General features: G+C 36.4%; 3 protein-coding genes across 5 annotated transcripts in view; all 3 read right to left on the reverse strand.

Annotated features, from left to right (window-relative positions):
* Positions 1-1210: 1210 nt before the first annotated feature.
* The window catches only part of LOC149618667 (uncharacterized), a 70719-nt gene continuing 50515 nt past the window's right edge, over positions 1211-21414 (reverse strand). The window contains exons 1-2 of one of the 3 annotated variants that reach the window (XM_089854230.1): positions 4009-4162; positions 1211-3439 (exon numbers count right to left, since the gene is read on the reverse strand). In XM_089854230.1, coding sequence (XP_089710356.1) covers positions 1874-3265 — 1392 coding nt within the window. In that variant the 5' untranslated portion in view covers positions 3266-3439; positions 4009-4162 and the 3' untranslated portion in view covers positions 1211-1873. Of the gene's footprint in view, positions 3440-3786; positions 4163-21414 lie in introns of those variants that run through there. The other 2 variants (XM_089854232.1, XM_089854231.1) reach the window with 2 other exon arrangements.
* LOC149618668 (uncharacterized) lies at positions 10818-13038 on the reverse strand. The gene is made up of 2 exons (XM_089854519.1): positions 12924-13038; positions 10818-12362 (listed from the first exon to the last, which is right to left on the reverse strand). Exon 2 carries the CDS (start codon positions 12177-12179, stop codon positions 10818-10820), a length of 1362 nt encoding a protein of 453 aa, XP_089710645.1. The 5' UTR covers positions 12180-12362; positions 12924-13038.
* Positions 14979-21037, reverse strand: LOC149618669 (uncharacterized). Its single transcript, XM_089854245.1, has 3 exons — positions 20883-21037; positions 15661-17143; positions 14979-15573 (listed from the first exon to the last, which is right to left on the reverse strand). The coding sequence occupies exons 2-3, from the start codon at positions 16088-16090 to the stop codon at positions 15539-15541; spliced, it is 465 nt and encodes a 154-aa protein (XP_089710371.1). The 5' UTR covers positions 16091-17143; positions 20883-21037; the 3' UTR covers positions 14979-15538.

Below are 21414 nucleotides of genomic sequence, written 5' to 3' on the forward strand. Positions count from 1 at the left end.
GCAAAAATCACTTTATCTACAGATTCTACACTGTGTAGAGCGTAGACAGACATACGAAACCCACCCATAATCCCACTCCCACATACACAATTCAGGCCAAGCAAGCAAACGGCATAGAAGCAAAGACGAGACAATCTTAGGGATTAACATAGTATTTATTTAATGATCCAAAATCTTGAGGGGGAAAACTTTGAATTAATTAAGTGGCCACCAGGGCCAGTAGACCCCAAAGCGTTTAATTTTTAAACTGGCCCAGGTAATTTTTAAACTGGCTATTGGCCTGTGAAAGTGCCTTATTTCCCACACTGACGCACTATAGATACCCGTCCAAATAATTTCTTTCCTATGTAAAAGCGTGTACCAGGAACTTTCGTTTTATTCCCTCGAAAAATCCAAGGAGTCAGCTTTTAACATGCCCGTCTATGGGAGGAACACCGGTTTTTGGCTCTTATTTTGAAATTACAAGTTCAAATCTCTTGAAATCTAAATGAGATGTTCTAAATAAGGTTTGTTATTTTTGTGCAAAGTTTCAAAAGTTTCTCTTTTATAAATTTATTGTAAAAAAATTGAAACGAAAATTAGCCATAATTAAAGAGCTTAGTCTTCAAACGGTTTCAATGTGTTTTCTTCGATTTCACTGTTTCGAATCTCTTGAAATTTTAGGGAGAGGTATAATGAAGGGTTTTAAATGATCTTGCAAAGTTTTAAAACTAATAGTTATTTTCTAGTTCCCTCACGCCAAGAAGCAGTGTAAGCGGCAGTGTAAGCACAATACAGCTCCGTGGTGCAAGTGGATTAGCTTCCCCCGTTTAGCGAACGCAAGCCCCATCTAGCGAGAACAACTCTCCTAATATGGTGGTCCTTCCCCTGTACCTTGGTTTCTCTTTAAGTATTTAATGGAATGGTCTGTTAAATGTATTTCTTAACCTTTCTGGCACAATTAAATGCAACCTTACGATTAAAAACTCCTTCCTTTTAAGCGAACAAATATCATCACCATATCACTATCCCCTCCCTTCAATTGCGAACGAAAACTTCCATACTACCAAAGGCGATAATGTGACACAACGACTACTACAGGAAGGTCGGACTAATAGCCACATCTTCGATATACATATACATCATACGATGTGGCTACTTTTATAGAGATAGTTGCATTATCAGTGTCAGCGTTTCGATTTCACGAAATTAAAATTCAAAACGCAAAAAGTTTCAAAGAAGACCATCTTTTATTTATGTCTCCATTAAAGAGTACAAAAGAAAATTATTGAAAAAATGTAACAAGTACAATAGCAATTTTAAGGGACTTATTTAAAATTGCGTAGATTTAGAAAAGCATTTCTTGAACATGAAATTAGTTGAAAACTTTTTTTGTTAAATATAAACTACAAACATGTGTTCGTTTATTTGGAATAAAGATTTGAACAAAAACCCAGCAAAACTAGTAACTTTATACAATAATCACTAAGTAAGAGAAAACTAAGTATGAAAAAAAAATTAGTATGTAATTCTATATTACTTTTTTAAAATTGTGTAATTTTTGAAAGAAAATTATTGAATACGAAACTAATATGAAGATAACAATAGCGATAACCATGTGTGGGTTAATTTGTAAAAAATGCATTGAAATAAAAAAAACCCCTGACAATAGGAGTAACTTTTCCTTGTCACAGTGTAATTACTAAACAATATTTATGTAAGGATGTAACTACAACAAATTCTAAATTACTTATTTAAAAATGCGCAGTTTTTAAGAAAAATAATTCTTGGCACAAAATTCAACAACAACCTCTTTTGTTTTGAAAACAAATGCACAAATATGAAAAAAAAATAAACAAGTAAACATGTGTGAAGTTTCACTCGTTGTTACAACTTAATCTGAGCAATTGGGATCCAACTCAGGAAAAAGCTGAATTAAAATACCCGTAGTGGTTTCCATATTTTCTAAGTAATAAGAGTCCTTCAACATCTTAAGGAGGTTTTTGGCCATGTTCTTACTGACAACAGTACGAGCGAGGTAATATTTCAACAGATCCGTATCGAATGCAGCCAACTTTTCGATAATGGGAAGATGATAAGGAGATAACAATTTCTTGGCATAACTCTTGGGGTCAATACTATCAATTACCATCTTAATAGACACAGCGTCTTTGTTGCGAGTCAATTTAGAAATGATGTCATTAAAGTAGAATGAATCGATAGCTTTATTTAATTCTTCTCTTGGGAATCTAGTCCAACAATATCTGAACAAAACCCCATGGTTGTAGCGTCTGACACACTCGAACTCTCCATCAGCAAACTCCACCAAATCATTGCCGTTTGTAGCTTCAATGGCGCCATTCATTTTGCCAATGCAATGGTCCAGTGCCTTTAGAAAATGTGTATTTGGCCACGCGAAGTATGATATGCTCCTCAATAACTCTTCAGGTAGTTCAAATTTGGATACTAATGCGCACATTTGCGTGTAATTTAATTGACTCAATAAATATCCCGGAACTGATACTTCTGCAGATTGGAGGCTGTCTCTTAAATAATTCGATGGTTCAAAAATTATATCCAAGGCTTGAATTTTTTCTTCTTCAGTTAAATTATTAAACAGAAATTTTACTGTTGATTTTCTAAATTCTAATTCACGAACAACTCTGACGAAAAATTGGACATAAATTGACGTTCCCTCTAACAAAGGGTCTAAAAAAGAACTATAGGGCGGGTCCAGCAAGTACCCATAACCTAGTTTATAAATCCAGTATTGTACCAAAAAATTTCCTTGTATCATCGAATTTCGTTCATCGAAATCGTCTAAATCCTGTTCTTCTCTGATTCGCGGCCACAGTTCCCTAACTTTATCCTCCAAACCGTACGTGTATGCCATTTCAAAACTGAATGACAAATCGAGGTCGGTTTGATTCTCTAGCAGTAGCCTTGCCATCTTGGGTCGATTTAATGAGCCTTCAACAGTCCAGCTCAAATTGGCGAGTTGGTGCTGAAAGGTGGTGTCGTTGACGTGGTCTTCAATGTCGTCAAGCCAATCATATATTTCATATCCTACTTCATTCAATATCATCATGGTCATTTCTTTAAAAAGTGTTGGTATGTTGGAACGCTCCAATTCGGCAATTGCTTCGTCGTTCTTTGACTCGTGGTGCAAAAAATAATGCAGAGGATATCGCAAGTATTGTTTATTTGCACGAATCCATACTGACGAGGCGAAATTAGTCAGGGCTTGGCGTTGTAGAGAAATCATTGGCAATCTGACAAGCTCCATTTTAAATCGTTCAATACGGCTTTTAATAAAAGGGCGTATTCCCTATGTGTAAATACTTGATGTATCGAATCTTCAAATTTCCAATAGCGAGTAATAGTGTTAACTAATTTTATTTCGATACGAATCTTTAATCCATTCATCAGGAATTCTCCCTTTTGTTGCAATGCGACTGACCTAAAACAATAAAACCTAAATAAGAACTAGAGGTTATTTCTTCCATGCAAAAGCAAAAAAAAACATGCATTAATGCAGTCATCGCTAAATAAAACATGAATGCATGCAGCAAGAGCAAAATGAAACATTCCAAAAGGGATTTCAAAAATGAAATACAACTCCAAGCATCTTGCAAGAAGATAGATTGCTAAAACGCATCACGATGGTACCTATAGTTAATTGTAGTTACCGACAATTATCTTCAATTTCTCTAGCTTCAGAGATTCAAACAATGGTTTAAAATATGCATGCATTTAACAGCCACAGTAAAACAATAGGGTATGATGAAATACTAATTAAACGAGTACCCAACTAACATATTTAAGTTAATGCCAATTAAAGGAAATGCCACCCCAGAGGTTTCCCAAAACAAGCTTTAATTTCCTTCGAGAAAATGGATGAAAATTTGAAGTCGGCTATGATTTGAGAAAGAACTCTCCGCCCAAACGCCAAGTTTTCCAGCACAAAATAAACCTCTAGTATGTGGTTTCGGCACAAAAGTAAATTAAGAACAGAGTAATTATAAATACCTTTGCAAGTTGCCAATTCCGAACACTCGATCAATACTTTACTAGGCCTAATTACATTAAACGCAGTGATTTTTAATACAGCGACATGTAACGTTCTCCACTTCTCCCGAGGTTTTGAAGCAGACGATCAAAGACGGCTTTGTTTGATCACAGCCGACTCGATCACGCTTTTGACTGCACGCACTACAGTGTGGGAAATAAGGATTTTTTAAAAACTGGACCTGTGGCCAGTAGAGCCTAGGTATTTTAATTAAAACAAGTTGGGAAAACCAAAATATTACCTCTCCGAGGAGGACTACTTACAAACTTACCCAGATATGGAAATGTTTCTTTTTTTAAGAACAAATACTGAAGTTAAAATTTATGAAATATTAAAGCAGTATCATAAGTTAATTATACCTCTAAGTACACAAATCGCTTCCACTTCTATGGCAATAGTGTTTGTCTGGCTCCCTTTAATGAAACCCTATACTCTCTCCGTATCATTTATCACCTCAACTTCAATACAAAATTGTACTGCCTAGCCTAGCGTTTCTTTTATCCCTTTTAGAATGTTTCAGGACTGAAACCGCCTCTATCTCACGAGAGAGAGAGGGATTTGGGGTTGCTTAAGTAAAATTCGTTCCCCCCCAGTGCCTGCCTATACGAAACGTAAAACTCTCCTTTATTCCACTGGATGATTTTATTTTTCGTCTCGACCGCTTGGTGGCTGCACCGCGACAGAAATTTTAAAATTTTCTCTCTTCGGATCTTAGCGCTATACGAGTTCTGACGTCACAGTAGCCTGCCAAAGATGCCCAGTCGTTCCCGGAATTTGTGTACTTAGAGGTATAATTAACTTAATGGCAGTATATAAAGCATCGCAAATAAACTGTAAATCAGACGACATTTTACATCACACTGGAAGTAAATGCGCACCATAAAAAGCATGAGAACACGAAGCTATAATCCGATTACGATCAGACCTTTCACTGGTCTGGGCTGCGTCCAGCAGAGCTCCCCAAAATGACAGCGGATTTTGGAAAACGTTTACCGGTGAGATCTGTCGTCATAGCTTTTCTCCGGTCATCGGTGTTTTAAAAATGACGCTAGCGCAATAAAGCGTGCAAGGTACCAAGGCTTAACAAAAATTGCATGATAACATATTTAAAGAGATAGATAACAACGTCTTTTATAATTAAAATTAGAAAGTAACATGTCTCTTAATATTCTCGCGTGATCAAATGGTTTCACGCCAATTAAATAGCTATAGTCCCATCAGAATCAGCAAGAGCTATTTGTATTAATTACTCCATGTTTTTTCGCCAAGCTGAGAACTACGCGTTTTACGTCACGTTTTCCAAAAACCCGACTAATTTCTTTGAAGACCGCGCTGGCTCAGCGCTGAACACCGTGACGTCAAATTCAAAAGCAAAACCCCGTCCTGTAGGACACTGCTAACAGCGCTGAGCTCTGCTAAACGCGGCCCAGACATCCACCATGATTATAAAATCTAAGCCTATTTATTTAAAAGTGTGTTTAACTTTCGGCTCACTCTGAACCGTTAATGTCTCTGCATTACAGAAACGAAAACCAAACCCAAGCGTTTACTTTTTGGTTCACTAGGCCTATTGACAAATTAAAGTTCAATTGACCAATATCGTTGCGTTCTTCTTGAAATCACTATAGAAAGGATTATTCTATAAACAGATGTAGTATAGCTTAAGTAATATATAAACATCCATTTCAAATAACAATATTAAAAAACATCCTTGGAATATCAAAATGAAACAGAGCTTTAAAGCTACAAAAGTACTAAATGCATCGTAATTATGAAAAAGATTTCCACATATTCACTTTGTATTATGGAAAAAGTGAATATTAAGGTTCTGTAGGATTTCTTAACACATCAAAACAAAGCGAACTGCTAACTCGGCGCACTAGTGTGACAACGGACAGACACACACAGACAAAAAAATAGACTGCTTTTTAACTCTTTCCGTTTTAATTTTGAGTTGAGAAACAAGATTATCTTAAATATTAAAATAAATATAATTAATATTAAATATTTTCTTCGTTAGTTGTTCGCCTTATTGAGCGTTACATCGTCTTGATAAAGAACAATTAAACATTCTTGAGAGACTTGACTAATATTGGCGTTTAAAATGAAGCATACGCCGGTTGCTTCGCCTTATTCAAATAGGTAGTATATAAGCATTTCGAATCGCAGCTATGGATAAGAACAGCGCAATTGCGTGAACCTTTGGTGGAAGCCCCGCCATTGGGAGGCCGGACGTTTCTCGTAACCCTGGCCGATCGCCGCGTATGTCTTAACCTTAAGGATGATGATGGAGAAGAAGCCAGGTGTGCAGACTGGTGTCCATATGGGATGGACAAAAACAATGACCAGAAGGTGGTGGTGTAGAAGCCAGGTGTACAGACTGGTGTCCATGTGGGATGGACAAAAACAATGACCAGAAGATGGTGGTGTAGAAGCCAGGTGTACAGACTGGTGTCCATATGGGATGGACAAAAACAAAGACGAGAAGATGGTGGTGTAGAAGCCAGGTGTACAGACTGGTGTCCATGTGGGATGGACAAAAACAAAGACCAGAAGATGGTGGTGTTAGAAGCCAGTAAGTACAGACTGGTGTCTTTGTGGGATAGACAAAAGCAACGCCCAGAAGGTGGTGGTGTTAGAAGCCAGTGAATACAGATTGGTGTTGATGTGGAATGGACAATTGACTAGTCAGATGAAATAATAGTGGCCAGTTGAATTGTGGATAGCCTCAAGTTTTGAATTTTCCGGGAACTGTGAATGCGGTCCGGAAATGGCGAACACATTTGCTTCGATTCGGAAACTGCGAACGCGGTCCCCTGGGGTGTAAGTCAATAACAACGGCCTGACACACACACACACACACACACACACACACACACACAGACATGCCTGTCGATTTTAGAACCTCTCCGTGACATACGTCACTCGGAGAGGTAAAAATGGCCACGGTGAGATCCAGCGTTCATGAGCTAACTGCAAAAATCACTTCATCTACAGATTCTACACTGTGAAGAGCGTAGACAGACATACGAAACCCACCCATAATCCCACTCCCACATACACAATTCAGGCCAAGCAAGCAAACAGCATAGAAGCAAAGACGAGACAATCTTAGGGATTAACATAGTATTTATTTAATGATCCAAAATCTTGAGGGGGAAAACTTTGAATTAATTAAGTGGCCACCAGGGCCAGTAGACCCCAAAGCGTTTAATTTTTAAACTGGCCCAGGTAATTTTTAAACTGGCTATTGGCCTGTGAAAGTGCCTTATTTCCCACACTGACGCACTATAGATACCCGTCCAAATAATTTCTTTCCTATGTAAAAGCGTGTACCAGGAACTTTCGTTTTATTCCCTCGAAAAATCCAAGGAGTCAGCTTTTAACATGCCCGTCTAAGGGAGGAACACGGGTTTTTGGCTCTTATTTTTAAATTACAAGTTCAAATCTCTTGAAATCTAAATGAGATGTTCTAAATAAGGTTTGTTATTTTTGTGCAAAGTTTCAAAAGTTTCTCTTTTATAATTTTATTGTAAAAAAATTGAAACGAAAATTAGCGATAATTAAAGAGCTTAGTCTTCAAACGGTTTCAATGTGTTTTCTTCGGTTTCGCTGGTTCGAATCTCTTGAAATTTTAGGGAGAGGTATAATGAAGGTTTTTAAATGATCGTGCAAAGTTTTAAAACAAATAGTTCTTTTCAAGTTTTCTCACGCCAAGAAGCAATGTAAGCACAATACAGCTCAGAGTCTGTGGTGCAAGTGGACTAGCCTCCCGCGTTTAGCGAACGCGAGTTCCATCTAGCGAGAACAACTCTCCTAATTATATAAAAAAGGACTTGGTTTGCCCAAGCCTGAAAAACAAAACGATAAGAGTTTTTTCCAGTTGACTGAAGCGCAGATATTTTATTTTTCTATATAATTTTAAAGACAATCCGTATTTTACTACTCTTTAGAATTTAATTCAATCTCCTGATTTTACTGCTAATGGATTTATTTCCTATAAATTAATTGAAATAAAAAATTACTTATCTCAGATTTTTCATGATAAAATTTTACGAAAATGGAATTGTTGAAAAATCTGAGATAAGTAATTTTTATTTCAATTAATTTATAGGAAATAAATCCATTAGCAGTAAAATCAGGAGATTGAATTAAATTCTAAAGAGTAGTAAAATACGGATTGTCTTTAAAATTATATAGAAAAATAAAATATCTGCGCTTCAGTCAACTGGAAAAAACTCTTATCGTTTTGTTTTTCAGGCTTGGGCAAACCAAGTCCTTTTTTATATAATATCTGTTCCTTCAGTCTGCATTTGTATTAATCTATTATAAAACAATTTTTGCCTGAAATGCGAAATTTTTCACTTCTAGGACGAGGTTAAAAATGGTTCTACACTTCTACTAATTCTTATAAGACACGGCTCACAATTCGTTTTAGAACCCGAGCTTAATAGTCAACTTCAAAACCAACATCCTGCCACGATTTTAAACTATCAAATCCGTATCTTTTACAGTCCACTCTATGATTACAATTATCCATGACATTGCGTTCACTGCCCTTGTACGTTTACAGTGAGTGGCACCGTGGCCAGTTATTTTAATTAAAATACCTAGGCCACAGGTCCAGTTTTAAAAAAATCCTTATTTCCAACACTGATCCATCTATCCTTATGCCTTACTGAAGGCTACAGTGAAATATCCATGAAGCGTAAGTAAGGTAACTTAAGCCTTGGTCGAAACTAACATCTAAAATATAAATTAAAAAGGTATCTTAAGTATAGAATTTCAACCGAGACACATAATTAAACGAAAAATAGACCCGCCAGAGAAATTTTTAATAAATATAGTGTTATATTTATTGAAAAATATCAAGTTAAAGTTTCAAGGCGGTGAAATGGCAAATTAGCGTCGTCTACTGTAGAGTAATGAACAATTAGCGTCGTCTGCTGTAGAATAATCTTTTGAGGTACTTACATTTTTAATTAAATTAACATACTTAGACTTAATTAATTTTGATGAAACTTGAAAAAGGCACACCTTGAATAGTTACTTGTTAATTTGAAAGTATTCCGAAACGTAACTTCGCTTTAGTTTTTAAATGATTCGATGTACAGGAGCACCAAAAACCCCATGTTATTCCTATGGGAAAATCGGCGAAAATCTGTGAATTTTCATTTAACATTACGGGAGGGTGTGGGATCTTATCTAGAAGGGCCTACCGGCCCTCTAGAATATGGCGGTCCTTCCCCTGTGCGTTGGTTTCTCTTCAAGTATTTAATGGAATGGTCTGTTAAATGCAATTCTAAACCTTACTAGGCCTAGCACAACTAAATGCAATGCTCAACCTTACAATTAAAATTTCCTTCTTTTTAAAAAAACAAACGAAGGAAAATTTTATATTGCCAAAGGCGATAATGTGGCACAACGACTACTACAGAAAGGTCGGACTAATAGCCACATCGTAGATATACATCATAAGATGTGGTAACTTGTATAGAGATAGTTCAATTATCAGTGTCAGCGTTATGATTTCACAAATTAAAATTCAAAACGCAAAAACTTTCAAAGAAGACCATCTTTTATTTATGTCTCCATTAAAGAGTACAAAAGAAAATTATTGAAAAACTAGCTTTTAACCCGCGGCGTCGCTCGCGTGTAATAAGAACTCGGCGTTGCCCGTCAGCCCGTCGGGACAGTTTTCATTACTTTTCATGCGGACATTATTCCATATAGAAGGGTTTTTAAATTTTAGGCCACCATTTAAACAGATGGCAACAAATCGAACCCGAAAGACCATTCAGCCCGTCTATAGGTTAAAGAAAACCATTGTACTAAATATTTGTGAAATCGGTTGAAACGCGCGGACTTTATTGCAAGGAGAATATTTTCTTACATTTCTGGGCGCCATTTTAAAAGATGGCGACAAATCGAACCCGAAAGACTATTTAGCCCGTCTTAAAGTTAAAGTAAACCAGTGTATTAAATAATTGCGAAATCGCCTGAAACGCGCGTACTTTATTGCAAAGAGAATACTTTTTACATTTCTGTGCGCCATTTTCTAAGATGGCGGTGGATTGGAAAAATCTTTCTTAGTACGCGCCTACTACTTATGAGTAACGTTCCTGCAAAGTTTCAGCCTTCTAGGGCAAGCGGTTTGGGCTGGGCGTTGATTATCAGTCAGTCTGTCAGTCAGTCAGTCAGGACTTTGATTTATATAGATATAGATGTAACAATTACAATAGCAATTTTAAGGGACTTATTTAAAATTGCGTAGATTTAGAAAAACATTTCTTGAACATGAAATTAGTTGAAAACTTTTTTTGTTAAATAAAAACTACAAACATGTGTACGTTTATTTGGAATAAAGCTTTGAAAAAAACCCAACAAAACGAGTAACTTTATAGAATAATCGCTAACTAATATGTAATTCTTCATTACATATTAAAAATTGCGTGGCTTTTGAAAGAAAATTATTGAATACGAAACTATTACGAAGATAACACAAGTGAGAACCATGTGTGGGTTAATATGAAAAAAATGCTTAAAAAAACCCCGTCTGCAACACTAATCACTGAACAATATTTATGTAAGATGTAACTACAAGTGCGCGCAATTCTAAATTACTTATTTAAAAATGCGCAGTTTTTTTAAGACAAATAATTTTCGGCACAAAATTCAACGACAACTGGTTTTGTTTAGAAAAAAAATGCACTAATTTGAACGAAAAAAAGAAACAAGTAAACATGTGTTAATTTACACTCGTAACAATTTAATCTGAGCAATTGGGATCCAACTCAGGGAAAAGCTGAATTAAAATACCAGTAATCATATCTTGAAAGTAAAAATTGTTCAATGTGTTAAGGAGGTTTTTGGCCAAGTTCTCACTGACAACGGTACGAGTGAGGTAATACTTCAACAGATCCGTATCGTATGCAGCCAACGTTTTGATAATGGAAAGATGATAATGAGATAACAAATTCCTGGCATAGCTCTTGGGGTCAATACTATCAATTACCATTTTAATGGACACAACGTCTTTGTTGTCAGCCAACTTACAAATGATGTCTTCAAAGAACCATGAATCGATAACTTTATTTAATTCTTCTCTTGGGAATCTGGTCCAACAATATCGGAACAAAATACTACAGTTGTAGCGTCTGACAAACTCGAAGGCTCCATCAGCAAACTCCACCAAATCATTGCCGTTTGTAGCTTCAACGGCGCCTTCCATTTTGCCAATGCAATGGTCCAATGCCTCTAGAATATGTGTATTTGGCCACGCGAAGTCTGATATGTTCATCAACAACTTTTCAGGTAGTTCAAATTTGGATAATAATTCACATATTTGCATGTAATTTAATTGACTCAATAAATATCCCACTCTTCGCAGAACATACACCCATGAACGTGCGAAAAAGTGTTCTATGTTTTTCCGTGGTTTAAAAATAATACCCAAGGCCTGAATTTTTTCTTCTTCAGTTAAATTATTAAACAGAAATTTTACTGTTGATTTTCTAAAATCATAACAATGAGCAACCCTGGCGAAAAATTGGACATCAATTGAAGTTCCATCTAACAAAGGGTCTAAAAAGAAACTATCCAGCGGGTCCAGCAAGACCCCACGTAGTTTATAAATCCAGTATTGTACCATCAAATTTTTACCATCGAAATCGTTTAACTGCCGTTCTTCTCTAATTCGTGGCCACAATTCTCTAACTTTATCCTCCAAACAGTACACGCATGCCATTCTAAAACTGAATGACAAATCAAGGTCAGTTTCATTCTCTAGTAGTAACCTGGCCATCTTGGGTCGATTTAATGAGCCTTCAACAGTAAAGCTCAAATTGGAGACTTGGTGTTCCAGGGTAATGTCAGTGACGTGGACTCCGATTTCAAAAAGCCAATCAAATATTTCATCTCCTACTTCTTCCAATATCATCATGGTCATTTCTTTTATATGTTTTGCTAAGTCGGAGTGCTTCAGATCGTCAATCGCTCTGTTGTTCAGTGAATTGCGAATACACAGAGGATATCGCAAGTATTGTTTATTTGCACTAATCCATACTGACGAGGCGAAATTAGTTAGGGCTTGGCGTTGTAGAGATATCATTGGCAGCTTGGCAAGCTCCATTTTGAATTGTTCAATACGGCTTTTAATAAATGCCACCCTCTGTGTAAATACTTGATATATCGAATCTTCAAATTTCCAATAGCGAGTAATAGTGTTAACTAAATGTTTTCGATATGAATCTTCAATCTAATCATCAGGAATTATCGCTTATGTTGCAATGCGACTGACCTAAAACAATAAAACCTAAATAAGAACTAGAGGTTATTAGGAATATCCTCCACGCAAAAGCAAAAAAAAAAAAAAAAAAACATGCATTAATGCAGTCATCGCTAAATACAACATTAATGGATGCAGCAAGATCAAAATAAAACATTAAAAAAAGGTATTTCAAAAATGAAATACAACTCCTTGCATCTTGCAAGAAGATAGATTGCTAAAACGCATCACGATGGTACCTCCAGTTAATTGTAATTCGATAAAATTATCTTCAATTTTTCTAGCTTCAGAGCTTCAAACAATGGTTTAAAATATGTATGCATTTAACAGTCATAGTTAAACGTTAGAGTATGATGAAATACTAATTAAACGAGTACACCAACTGAAATATTTAAGTTAATGCCAAAATTAAAGGAAATGCCACCCCAGAGGTCTCCCAAAACAAGCTATAATTTCCTTTGAGAAAATGGATGAAAATTTGAGAATGTCGAACTCTCCGCCCTAACGCCAAGTTTTCCAGCACAAAATAAACCTCTATAACGTGGTTTCGGAACAAAAGTAAATTAAGAACAGAGTAATTATAAATACCTTAGCAAGTTGCCAATTCCGAACACTCGATCAATACTTTACTAATTACATTTAAAGACGTGATTTTAATAGACAATATTCAGTGGCATGTCACGGCCCACGGGACTCACGTACGTTTTACCGCGGTTTTGAAGCAGACGGGCTAAAGAGAAGACTGCTTTGTTTGGTCGCAGCCGACTCGATCACGCTTTTGGTAGCAGGCTGGGAAATAAGGATATTTTTTAAACTAGTCCTTGGGACCAGTGACCCCTCTAGTCCCCGAAATAATTAACTGGTCTCCGGACTAGTCCCAGCCTTTGTTCTCCAATAGATTTGCAATTAATAAACTGGTCCCGAGGACCAGTAACCCCCACTTTTTGAATTAAAAAACTAGTCCAAGCAATTAATAAACTGGTTTTGGACCAGAGGAAGTGTGCTATTTCCCAGCCTGTTTGGTAGCACGCCTAAAGAATTTTTTCCTATGTAAACTCGCATACCAGGAATTTTCGGTTTTTTCGCTCGAAATATCAAAGGAATAAGCTTTTAACATGCACGTCTATGGGAGGAACACCGTTTTTTGGCACTTATTTTGAAAACGCTAGTTCAAATCTCTTGAAATTTTAATGAGATTTTCTAAATAAGGTTGTTTATTTTGGTGCAAAGCATCAAAAGTTTCTCTTTTATAGTTTTTTGTGAGAAATTAAAACGGTTTTAATGTGTTTTCTTCGGTTTCACCGTTTCGAATCTCTTGAAATTTTAGGGATAAGTATAACAGGGCTCCCACCAAAATCTCAAAAATAAATAGGGGAAAAAGGGACTTTTCACGATAAAAATAGGGTAAAATAGGGACCTAAATTCTAAAATTAGGAACCAAAAAGGGACCACTGGTAAAACAAAATGATATCTTTTCTGTGAAAATATCACAAACAATTAGGCCCCTATTACTCTTTTCTATTTTTTCGACAAAATAGGATATTATTTCTGACTTTCTTTTGTTTATATTCTTATTCTGAGGGAGCGGTAGGTAAGACTTGATACTGGCTCTAATGTATAAGGAAGGTATTTTGATTAGAAGTAACTATTTTCGTATCATGTTTACTGTTTTTTAAAAAATCCACTGAACTAGAATTTGGGCCTTTACAGGGTTCGTACAAAATTTTTGGAATGAAATTCCCTGACTTTTCCAGGTTTTCCGTGACTAACTTGAACAAATTTCTCTGACCATTTGCAATAACGTACATGGCGAACATATATGAAGACCAATCTAAAACCACTCGAATAATTTTTGCACGAGTTGTTATTGTTATAAAAATTAGCCAATTAATTCGTTTAAATATAACATTAAGTAAATCATAAATAACCGGAGCGAGCGAAGCGAGCTCCGCAAATTTGCGGCTCTGGTCAAATCTCAGACAAGACATTTTCAGGTCACCCTTGTACTTTTTCTGAGGTTTACAAAAAAAGGGTGATTTAAGGACCGAATACCAATTTTAGGATAGATTAAGGACCTTGTAGGAAAATAGGGACTTTAGGGACTTTTAGGGACCTGGTGGGAGCCCTGGTATAATGAAGGGTTTTAAATGATCGTGCAATGTTTTAAAACAAAGAGTTATTTTCTAGTTCCCTCACGCCAAGAAGCACCGCAAGCGGCAGTGTAAGCACAATACAGCTCCGTGGTGCAAGTGGGCTAGCCTCCCGCGTTTAGCGAACGCGAGCCCCATCTAGCGAGAACAACTCTCCTAATATGGCGGCCCTTCCCCTGTGCGTTGGTTTCTCTTCAAGTATTTAATGGAATGGTCTGTTAAATGCAATTCTTAACCTTACTAGCACAATTAAATGCAATGCTCGGCCTTACGATTAAAAACTCCTTCCTTTTAAAACACAAACAAGCGAACAAATATCATCACCTTACCACAATCCCCTCCCTTCAATGGCGAACGAAAACTTCCATACTTCCAAAGGCGATAATGTGACACAACGACTACTACAGGAAGGTCGGACTAATAGCCACATCTTCGATATACATCATACGATGTGGCTACTTATACGAAATTAAAATTCAAAACGCAAAAAATTTCAAAGATTACCATCTTTTATTTATGTCTCCATTAAAAGTACAAAAAAAACGTTATTGAAAAAATTAACAAGCAAATAGTAATTTTAAAGGACTTATTGCGTAGATTTAGAAAAACATTTCTTGAACATGAAATTAGTTGAAAACTTTGTTTGGCCAATAAAAGCAAAAAAATGTGTTTGTTTATTTAGAATAAAGCTTTGAACAAAAATACAACAAATCGAGTAACATCATAATATAATCGCTAAATAATAAGAGAAAACAATGTATTAAAAAAAATTACTATGTATTTCTTTATTACATATTAAAAATTGCATGGCTTTTGAAATAAAATTATTGAATACGAAACTAATACGAAGATAACAGAAGTAATAACCATGTGTGGGTTAATTTGAAAAAAATCTTTCAAAAAAACCCCCAGTAAATTGGGAGTAATTTTCCGCTGTCACAGTGTAATCACTAAACAATATTTATGTAAGGATGTAACTACAACTGCGCGCAATTCTAAATTACTTATTTAAAAATGCGCAGCTTTTAAGAAAAATAATTTTCGGCACAAAATTCAAGGACAACTTCTTTGTTTAGAAAACAAACGCACTAATTTGAACGAAAAAAATAAACAAGTAAACATGCGTTAATCTGCGCAATTGGGATCCAACTCAGGAAAAAGCTGAATTAAAATACCCGTAGTGGTTTCCATATTTTCTAAGTAATAAGAGTCCTTCAACATCTTAAGGAGGTTTTTGGCCAAGTTCATGCTGACAACGGTACGAGCCAGGTAATATTTCAACAGATCCGTATCGAATGAAGCCAACGTTTCATTAATGAGAAAATGAAAATGAGATAACAATTTCTTGGCATAACTCTCGGGGTCAATACTATCAATTACCATTTTAATGGACACAACGTCTTTGTTGTCAGCCAGGTCACGAAAGATTTGAAACAAGAACAGTGAACGAAAATCTTCCATTGCTTCTTTTAATCCTTCTTTTGGGAATCTGGTCCAACAATATCTGAACAAAATCGTACTGTTGTAGCATCTAACAAACTCGAACGCTCCATCAGCAAACTCCACCAAATCGTTGCCGTTTATAGCTTCAATGGCGCCTTCCATTTTGCCAATGTAACGGTCCAATGCCTTTAGAATATGTGTATTGGGCCACGCGAAGTATGATATGTTCGTCAATAAATATTCAGGTGGTTCAAATTTGGATACTAATTCTCACATTTGCGTGTAATTTAATTGACTCAATAAATATCCCAGACCTGATACTTCTGAAAGTTGGAGAATGTAGTTTCTTGAATCAAAAATAATATCCAAGGCCTGAATTTTTTCATCTTCACTTAAATTATTAAACAGAAATTTTACTGTTGATTTTCTAGATTTCCGACTAAAAACAACCCTGACGAAAAATTTGATATCAATCGACATCTCTTCTAATAAAGGGTTTAAAAAGGAATTATCCAGCAACCGCCCTCCTAGTTTATAGATCCAGTATTGTACCATCAAATTTTCATCATAGAAATCGTTTAAATCCAGTTCTTCTCTGATTCGTGGCCACAGTTCTCTAATTTTATCCTCCAAACAGTATTCGCATGCCATTTTAAAAATGAATGACAAATCAAGGTCACTTTGATTCTCTAGTAGTAATCTGGTCATCTTGGGTTTGTTCAATGGGCCTTCAACAGTCCAGCTCATATTGGCGAGTTGGTGTTCCAGGGTAATGTCAGTGACGTGGTCTTTAATTTGGAAAAGCCAATCAAATATTTCATGTCCTACATCATTCAATATCACCATGGTCATTTCTTTGATATGTTTTCCTATGACGGAGCGCTTCTGCTGAGCAATTGCTGCGTCGTTCATTGACTTGCGGTTGATTTCCAAAGGGAGTCGCAAGTATTGTTTATTTGCACTAATCCATACTGACGAGGCGAAATTAGTTAGGGTTTGGCGTTGTAGAGAAATCATAGGCAGCTTGGCAAGCTCCATTTTGAATTGTTCAATGCGGCTTATAATAAATGGGCGTATTTCCTATGTGTCAATACTTGACGTATGGAATCTTCAAAATTTCCAATAGCGAGTAATAGTGTTAACTAAATTTTTTTTTCGATTTGAATCTCTAATCCGTTCATCAGAAATTCTCCCCTTTGTTTAAATGCGACTTACCTAAAAGTATAAAACCTAAATAAGAAGAAGATGCTATAGGGAATTTCATCCATGCCGAAACAAAAAACATGCATTAATGCAGTCATCGCTAAATAAAACATGAATGCATGCAGCCTGAGCAAATTAAAACATTAAAAAAAGGGATTTCGAAAATGAAATACAATTCTATGCATTTTGCAAGAAGATAGATCAATAGATCGCTAAAACGCATCACGATGGTACCTCCAGTTAATTGTAATTCGATAAAATTATCCTCAATTTGACTAGCTTCAGAGCTTCAAACAATGGTTCAAAATATGTATGGATTTAACAGTCGTAGCAGAAGAAGATGAGCTCATTTTCTTCTGGTCGTAGTAAAACTTTAGGGTTAGGGTTCGAAAATTACGGTAATTTTGGAAAATGGTAAATTACCTCGTAATTTACCGCGTAAATTACCGTTCATGGTAATTTACGAAAATTCAAAAATAAATTATATTGATCGTTTTTAAGCTAAATAATGAAAAATATCACTTGAACACAGGTATACTTTTTATAGCAAAGTATCGTACATTATTTAAACACCGAGTTTTGATGTTTGCAGCTCAAAATACATTTGAACAGCGACATCCATTTTGTTCTTCTTACCCATTTTGCGAATTACTGCTATTTAACGTTTTTAGAACAAAATTCTAGAGATGGGCCGATACCAGTTACAACCGATATCGATATATCGGTTTAGCCAAATATCGGTACCGATATTGGTATCGGTATCGGCCCATCTCTAGAAAATTCTAACAACTACAGCGTTTTCAGCTGACGCAAAGGAGCTCCACAACAAGAATAGACGAAAAAATAAAATTTCATTCCCTTAATCAAATTTTCCCCACGTCTAACCATCTTAACTCAAAAATCAAATTAAATTTTTGAATTATCTTTAAATTAATAGCAAAATACCTTAAATTAACATTATAAAGATAATACTCGCCCTTTAAACTTAAACCTATCCCTTTAAAATAAACTGAAAAGGAATTCACGGTTTCGTACAATAGATGAGGAACTAGCCCATCAGTGTTGACACAGAACTTTCTAGAACTATCCTACATACCCCTATATCTACAGTGCAAAATGAAATACCTAGCAACTAAAGTACTTTCCAAGAACCCAGAGAAATGTCACGCTGATTTAGACCCCAAGCAACAAGACCTTGAGTCACTATCCTGGTACCTGGCCCGAGAAACTTCTAGAACATTTTTTTTTAACCCTTAAACTGACCAATCCGTATTTGGTCCCAAAACAAAAAGTTTTGCCTATTCGCTGTTAACATGAATCCGCCCGGCTACGTCATAAATATGGACCACTATTCGACAAACTAAAGTCAATCAACAAACGTCATTTCCCAGAGATCCTTGCGAGAAACTAGAAGTAATGTATACGAAGTCCCTCCTGTCCCACCCTCAGTCGATACCTGAACTGTCTAAACTAGAGATGGTCGATACCTGAACTGTCTAAACTAGAGATGGTCGATACCTGAACTGTCTAAACTAGAGATGGCCGATACCAGGCTTAACCCGATACCGGTACAAACATGAACCGATACCGATTGATACCGATATGGTATCGGTTCATCCCTACAGGCGCGTACTAAGAAAGATTTTCGCTTATTAGTTGTTAGATAAACTGAATTCAGGTACTTTTTATATAAATGAGAACTCGTCACGATTGTAATTCATAGAAATGAGATATTATCACCATCATTACGTTACGAAAAGACCTAAAATGTCATGTAGCGTCATATAACGCATTTTAAACAAGTATCGGTTTAGTATCGGTATCGAACCAACCGAACCGATACTATCGGGAAACCCTGAGTATCGGTGCCGATACTATCGGGAAACCCTGAGTATCGGTGCCGATACTATCGGGAAACCTTGAGTATCGGTGCCGATACTATCGGGAAACCTTGAGTATCGGTGCCGATACTATCGGGAAACCCTGAGTATCGGTGCCGATACTATCGGGAAACCCTGAGTATCGGTGCCGATACTATCGGGAAACCCTGAGTATCGGTGCCGATACTATCGGGAAACCCTGAGTATCGGTGCCGATACTATCGGGAAACCCTGAGTATCGGTGCCGATACTATCGGGAAACCCTGAGTATCGGTGCCGATACTATCGGGAAACCCTGAGTATCGGTGCCGATACTATCGGGAAACCCTGAGTATCGGTGCCGATACTATCGGGAAACCCTGAGTATCGGTGCCGATACTATCGGAAAACCCTGAGTATCGGTGCCGATACTGATATGGTATCGGTACCGGTTCATCCCTAGTCTAAACGAAACCCTGTCGGCTCACCCTTAAGAAATCCTAAGACGTACGGAGTAAATTTTAAATCGAAACTTTTTCATTTTGATACCTTTATTTTTCGTCAATTTGAATCCTTAATTTTTCGGAGAAACTCGGAGACATATTTTTTTTTAACCCCTAAGTTGAAGAAGAGAAGGAGCGCGAGTGCACGAAATATTAAAAAAAAAAAAAGAGAAAATAATTAACCCTTAAATCGCGAAATAAATCGAGAAAAAATAATAATAATTAACCCTTAAATCGCGTAACAAGGAAATAAAAAAGATCCTGAACCCCTAAGAAGGATATGGAAGAAAAGCAACTTGTCGTATGAAATTAAAAAACTTGAAACTATTTTGATAAACTGACTTGAAACTATGGTTAAAGAACTTAGATTCTGGTTGACGGATTGATTCAATTTTTAAAAAATCTTAACTTTCTAATAATTTTTGAACATTATTAACCTAAACACCCCTAAAATTTAAATTTAAAACTTAAAAGGAGACATTCCATAGAGGTTATAAAGTACAAACCTCCCTTAGATATAAGCTTGATTTTTTGTTTAATTTCTTTTTTTAACCCCTATAAACCTTTGTGAAAATTTATGAATAAGATTGAATATTATGTTGAATATTAAAAATTGGATTATAATCTATTTTGACTCTCAATTGACACGTGACATACCAACAAACGCGGTCACTTTTGATTCAGAAATTTTATAAGCCCCTCGTTCCCGTTAAAAGGCCTTAACTCTCCACAACTGACTGCATTCTAACATCTTGTCTAGCGTTAGCGAGGTTGAATCATTAGTGAAAAGAGGTAGGTGTTTGTCTTGCATTTTAACCCCTCTAGTAAGACGACGAACACCCAACCCCACCCCCATAAACAACAAATGAAGAAAGGCGCTTAAAAAGGCTTATACACGCTTGCCGTTCGACCTAGTCTGACTTACTCATGTCTCATAAGATAAGAAGCTATAAGTGTGCATACGCGGGTTCAGCAAAATATGGAGCTTTTAGACCATTTTCCAAGAGATAGAAATGAGAATTCGGTGGTAAATTACCACGGTAATGACCGGGGTAATTACCGTTTTCGTAATTTACCAGAGAGAATCGTAAATTATAGTTACCCTGGAAAATTACCGTGTAAATTACCATGCTAATTTACCGATTTAGAACCCTAGTTATTGTATATTGTAATACTAACAAAACGAGTACATCAAACAAATATATTTAAGTTAATGCCAAATTAATGGAAATGCCATGCCTCCCAAAATAAGCTACAATTTGTTGAAAACTTATGAGAATTTGAGAAAGAACCCTATTTCTGCCCAAACGTAGTTTTCCAGCACAAAATAAACATCTATAAAGTGGTTTCGCCACAAGAGTAAATTAAGAACGTAGTAATTATAAATACCTTAGCAAGTAGCCAATTCCGAACACTCGATCAATACTTTACTAATTACATTAAACGACGTGATTTTTAATACACAATACTCAGCGACATCATCATCCCGCAAACGTTTTCCCGCGGTTTTGAAGCAGACGATCTAATACGGCTTTGTTTGGTCCCAGCCGACTCGATCACGCTTTTGGCTACACGCGCCCGTCCAAAGAATTCTTTTCCTATGTAAAAGCGCGTACCAGGAATTTTCGTTTTTTTTCTCGCTCGAAAAATCAAAGGAGTCAGCTTTTAACATGCCCGTCTAAGGGAGAAATACGGTTTTTACCTCTCCGAGTGACGTATGTCACGGAGAGGTTCTAAAATCGACAGGCATGTCTGTGTGTGTGTGTGTATGTGTGTGTGTGTGTGTGTGTGTGTGTGTGTGTGTGTGTGTGTGTCAGGCACTTTCACCCCAGGGGACCGCGTTCGCAGTTTCCGAATCGAAGCAAATGTGTTCGCCATTTCCGGACCGCATTCACAGTTCCCGGAAAATTCAAAACTTGAG

This window comes from Phalangium opilio, unplaced genomic scaffold (assembly GCF_054372755.1).
Source record: "Phalangium opilio isolate 3A_F unplaced genomic scaffold, DU_Popi_V2 ptg000209l_1, whole genome shotgun sequence".
NCBI lineage: Eukaryota > Metazoa > Arthropoda > Arachnida > Opiliones > Phalangiidae > Phalangium > Phalangium opilio.

Excerpts from the sequence above, each read along its gene's own strand:
- LOC149618668 (XM_089854519.1), bottom strand. The coding sequence starts at position 12,179 with ATGGAGCTTGCCAAGCTGCCAATGATATCTCTACAACGCCAAGCCCTA.
- LOC149618669 (XM_089854245.1), bottom strand. The coding sequence starts at position 16,090 with ATGGAAGGCGCCATTGAAGCTATAAACGGCAACGATTTGGTGGAGTTT. Across the intron at positions 15,574-15,660 it reads AAATATGGAAACCACTACGG|TGCGTTTGTTTTCTAAACAA; the intron begins GTATTTTAATTC and ends CGTTCAAATTAG.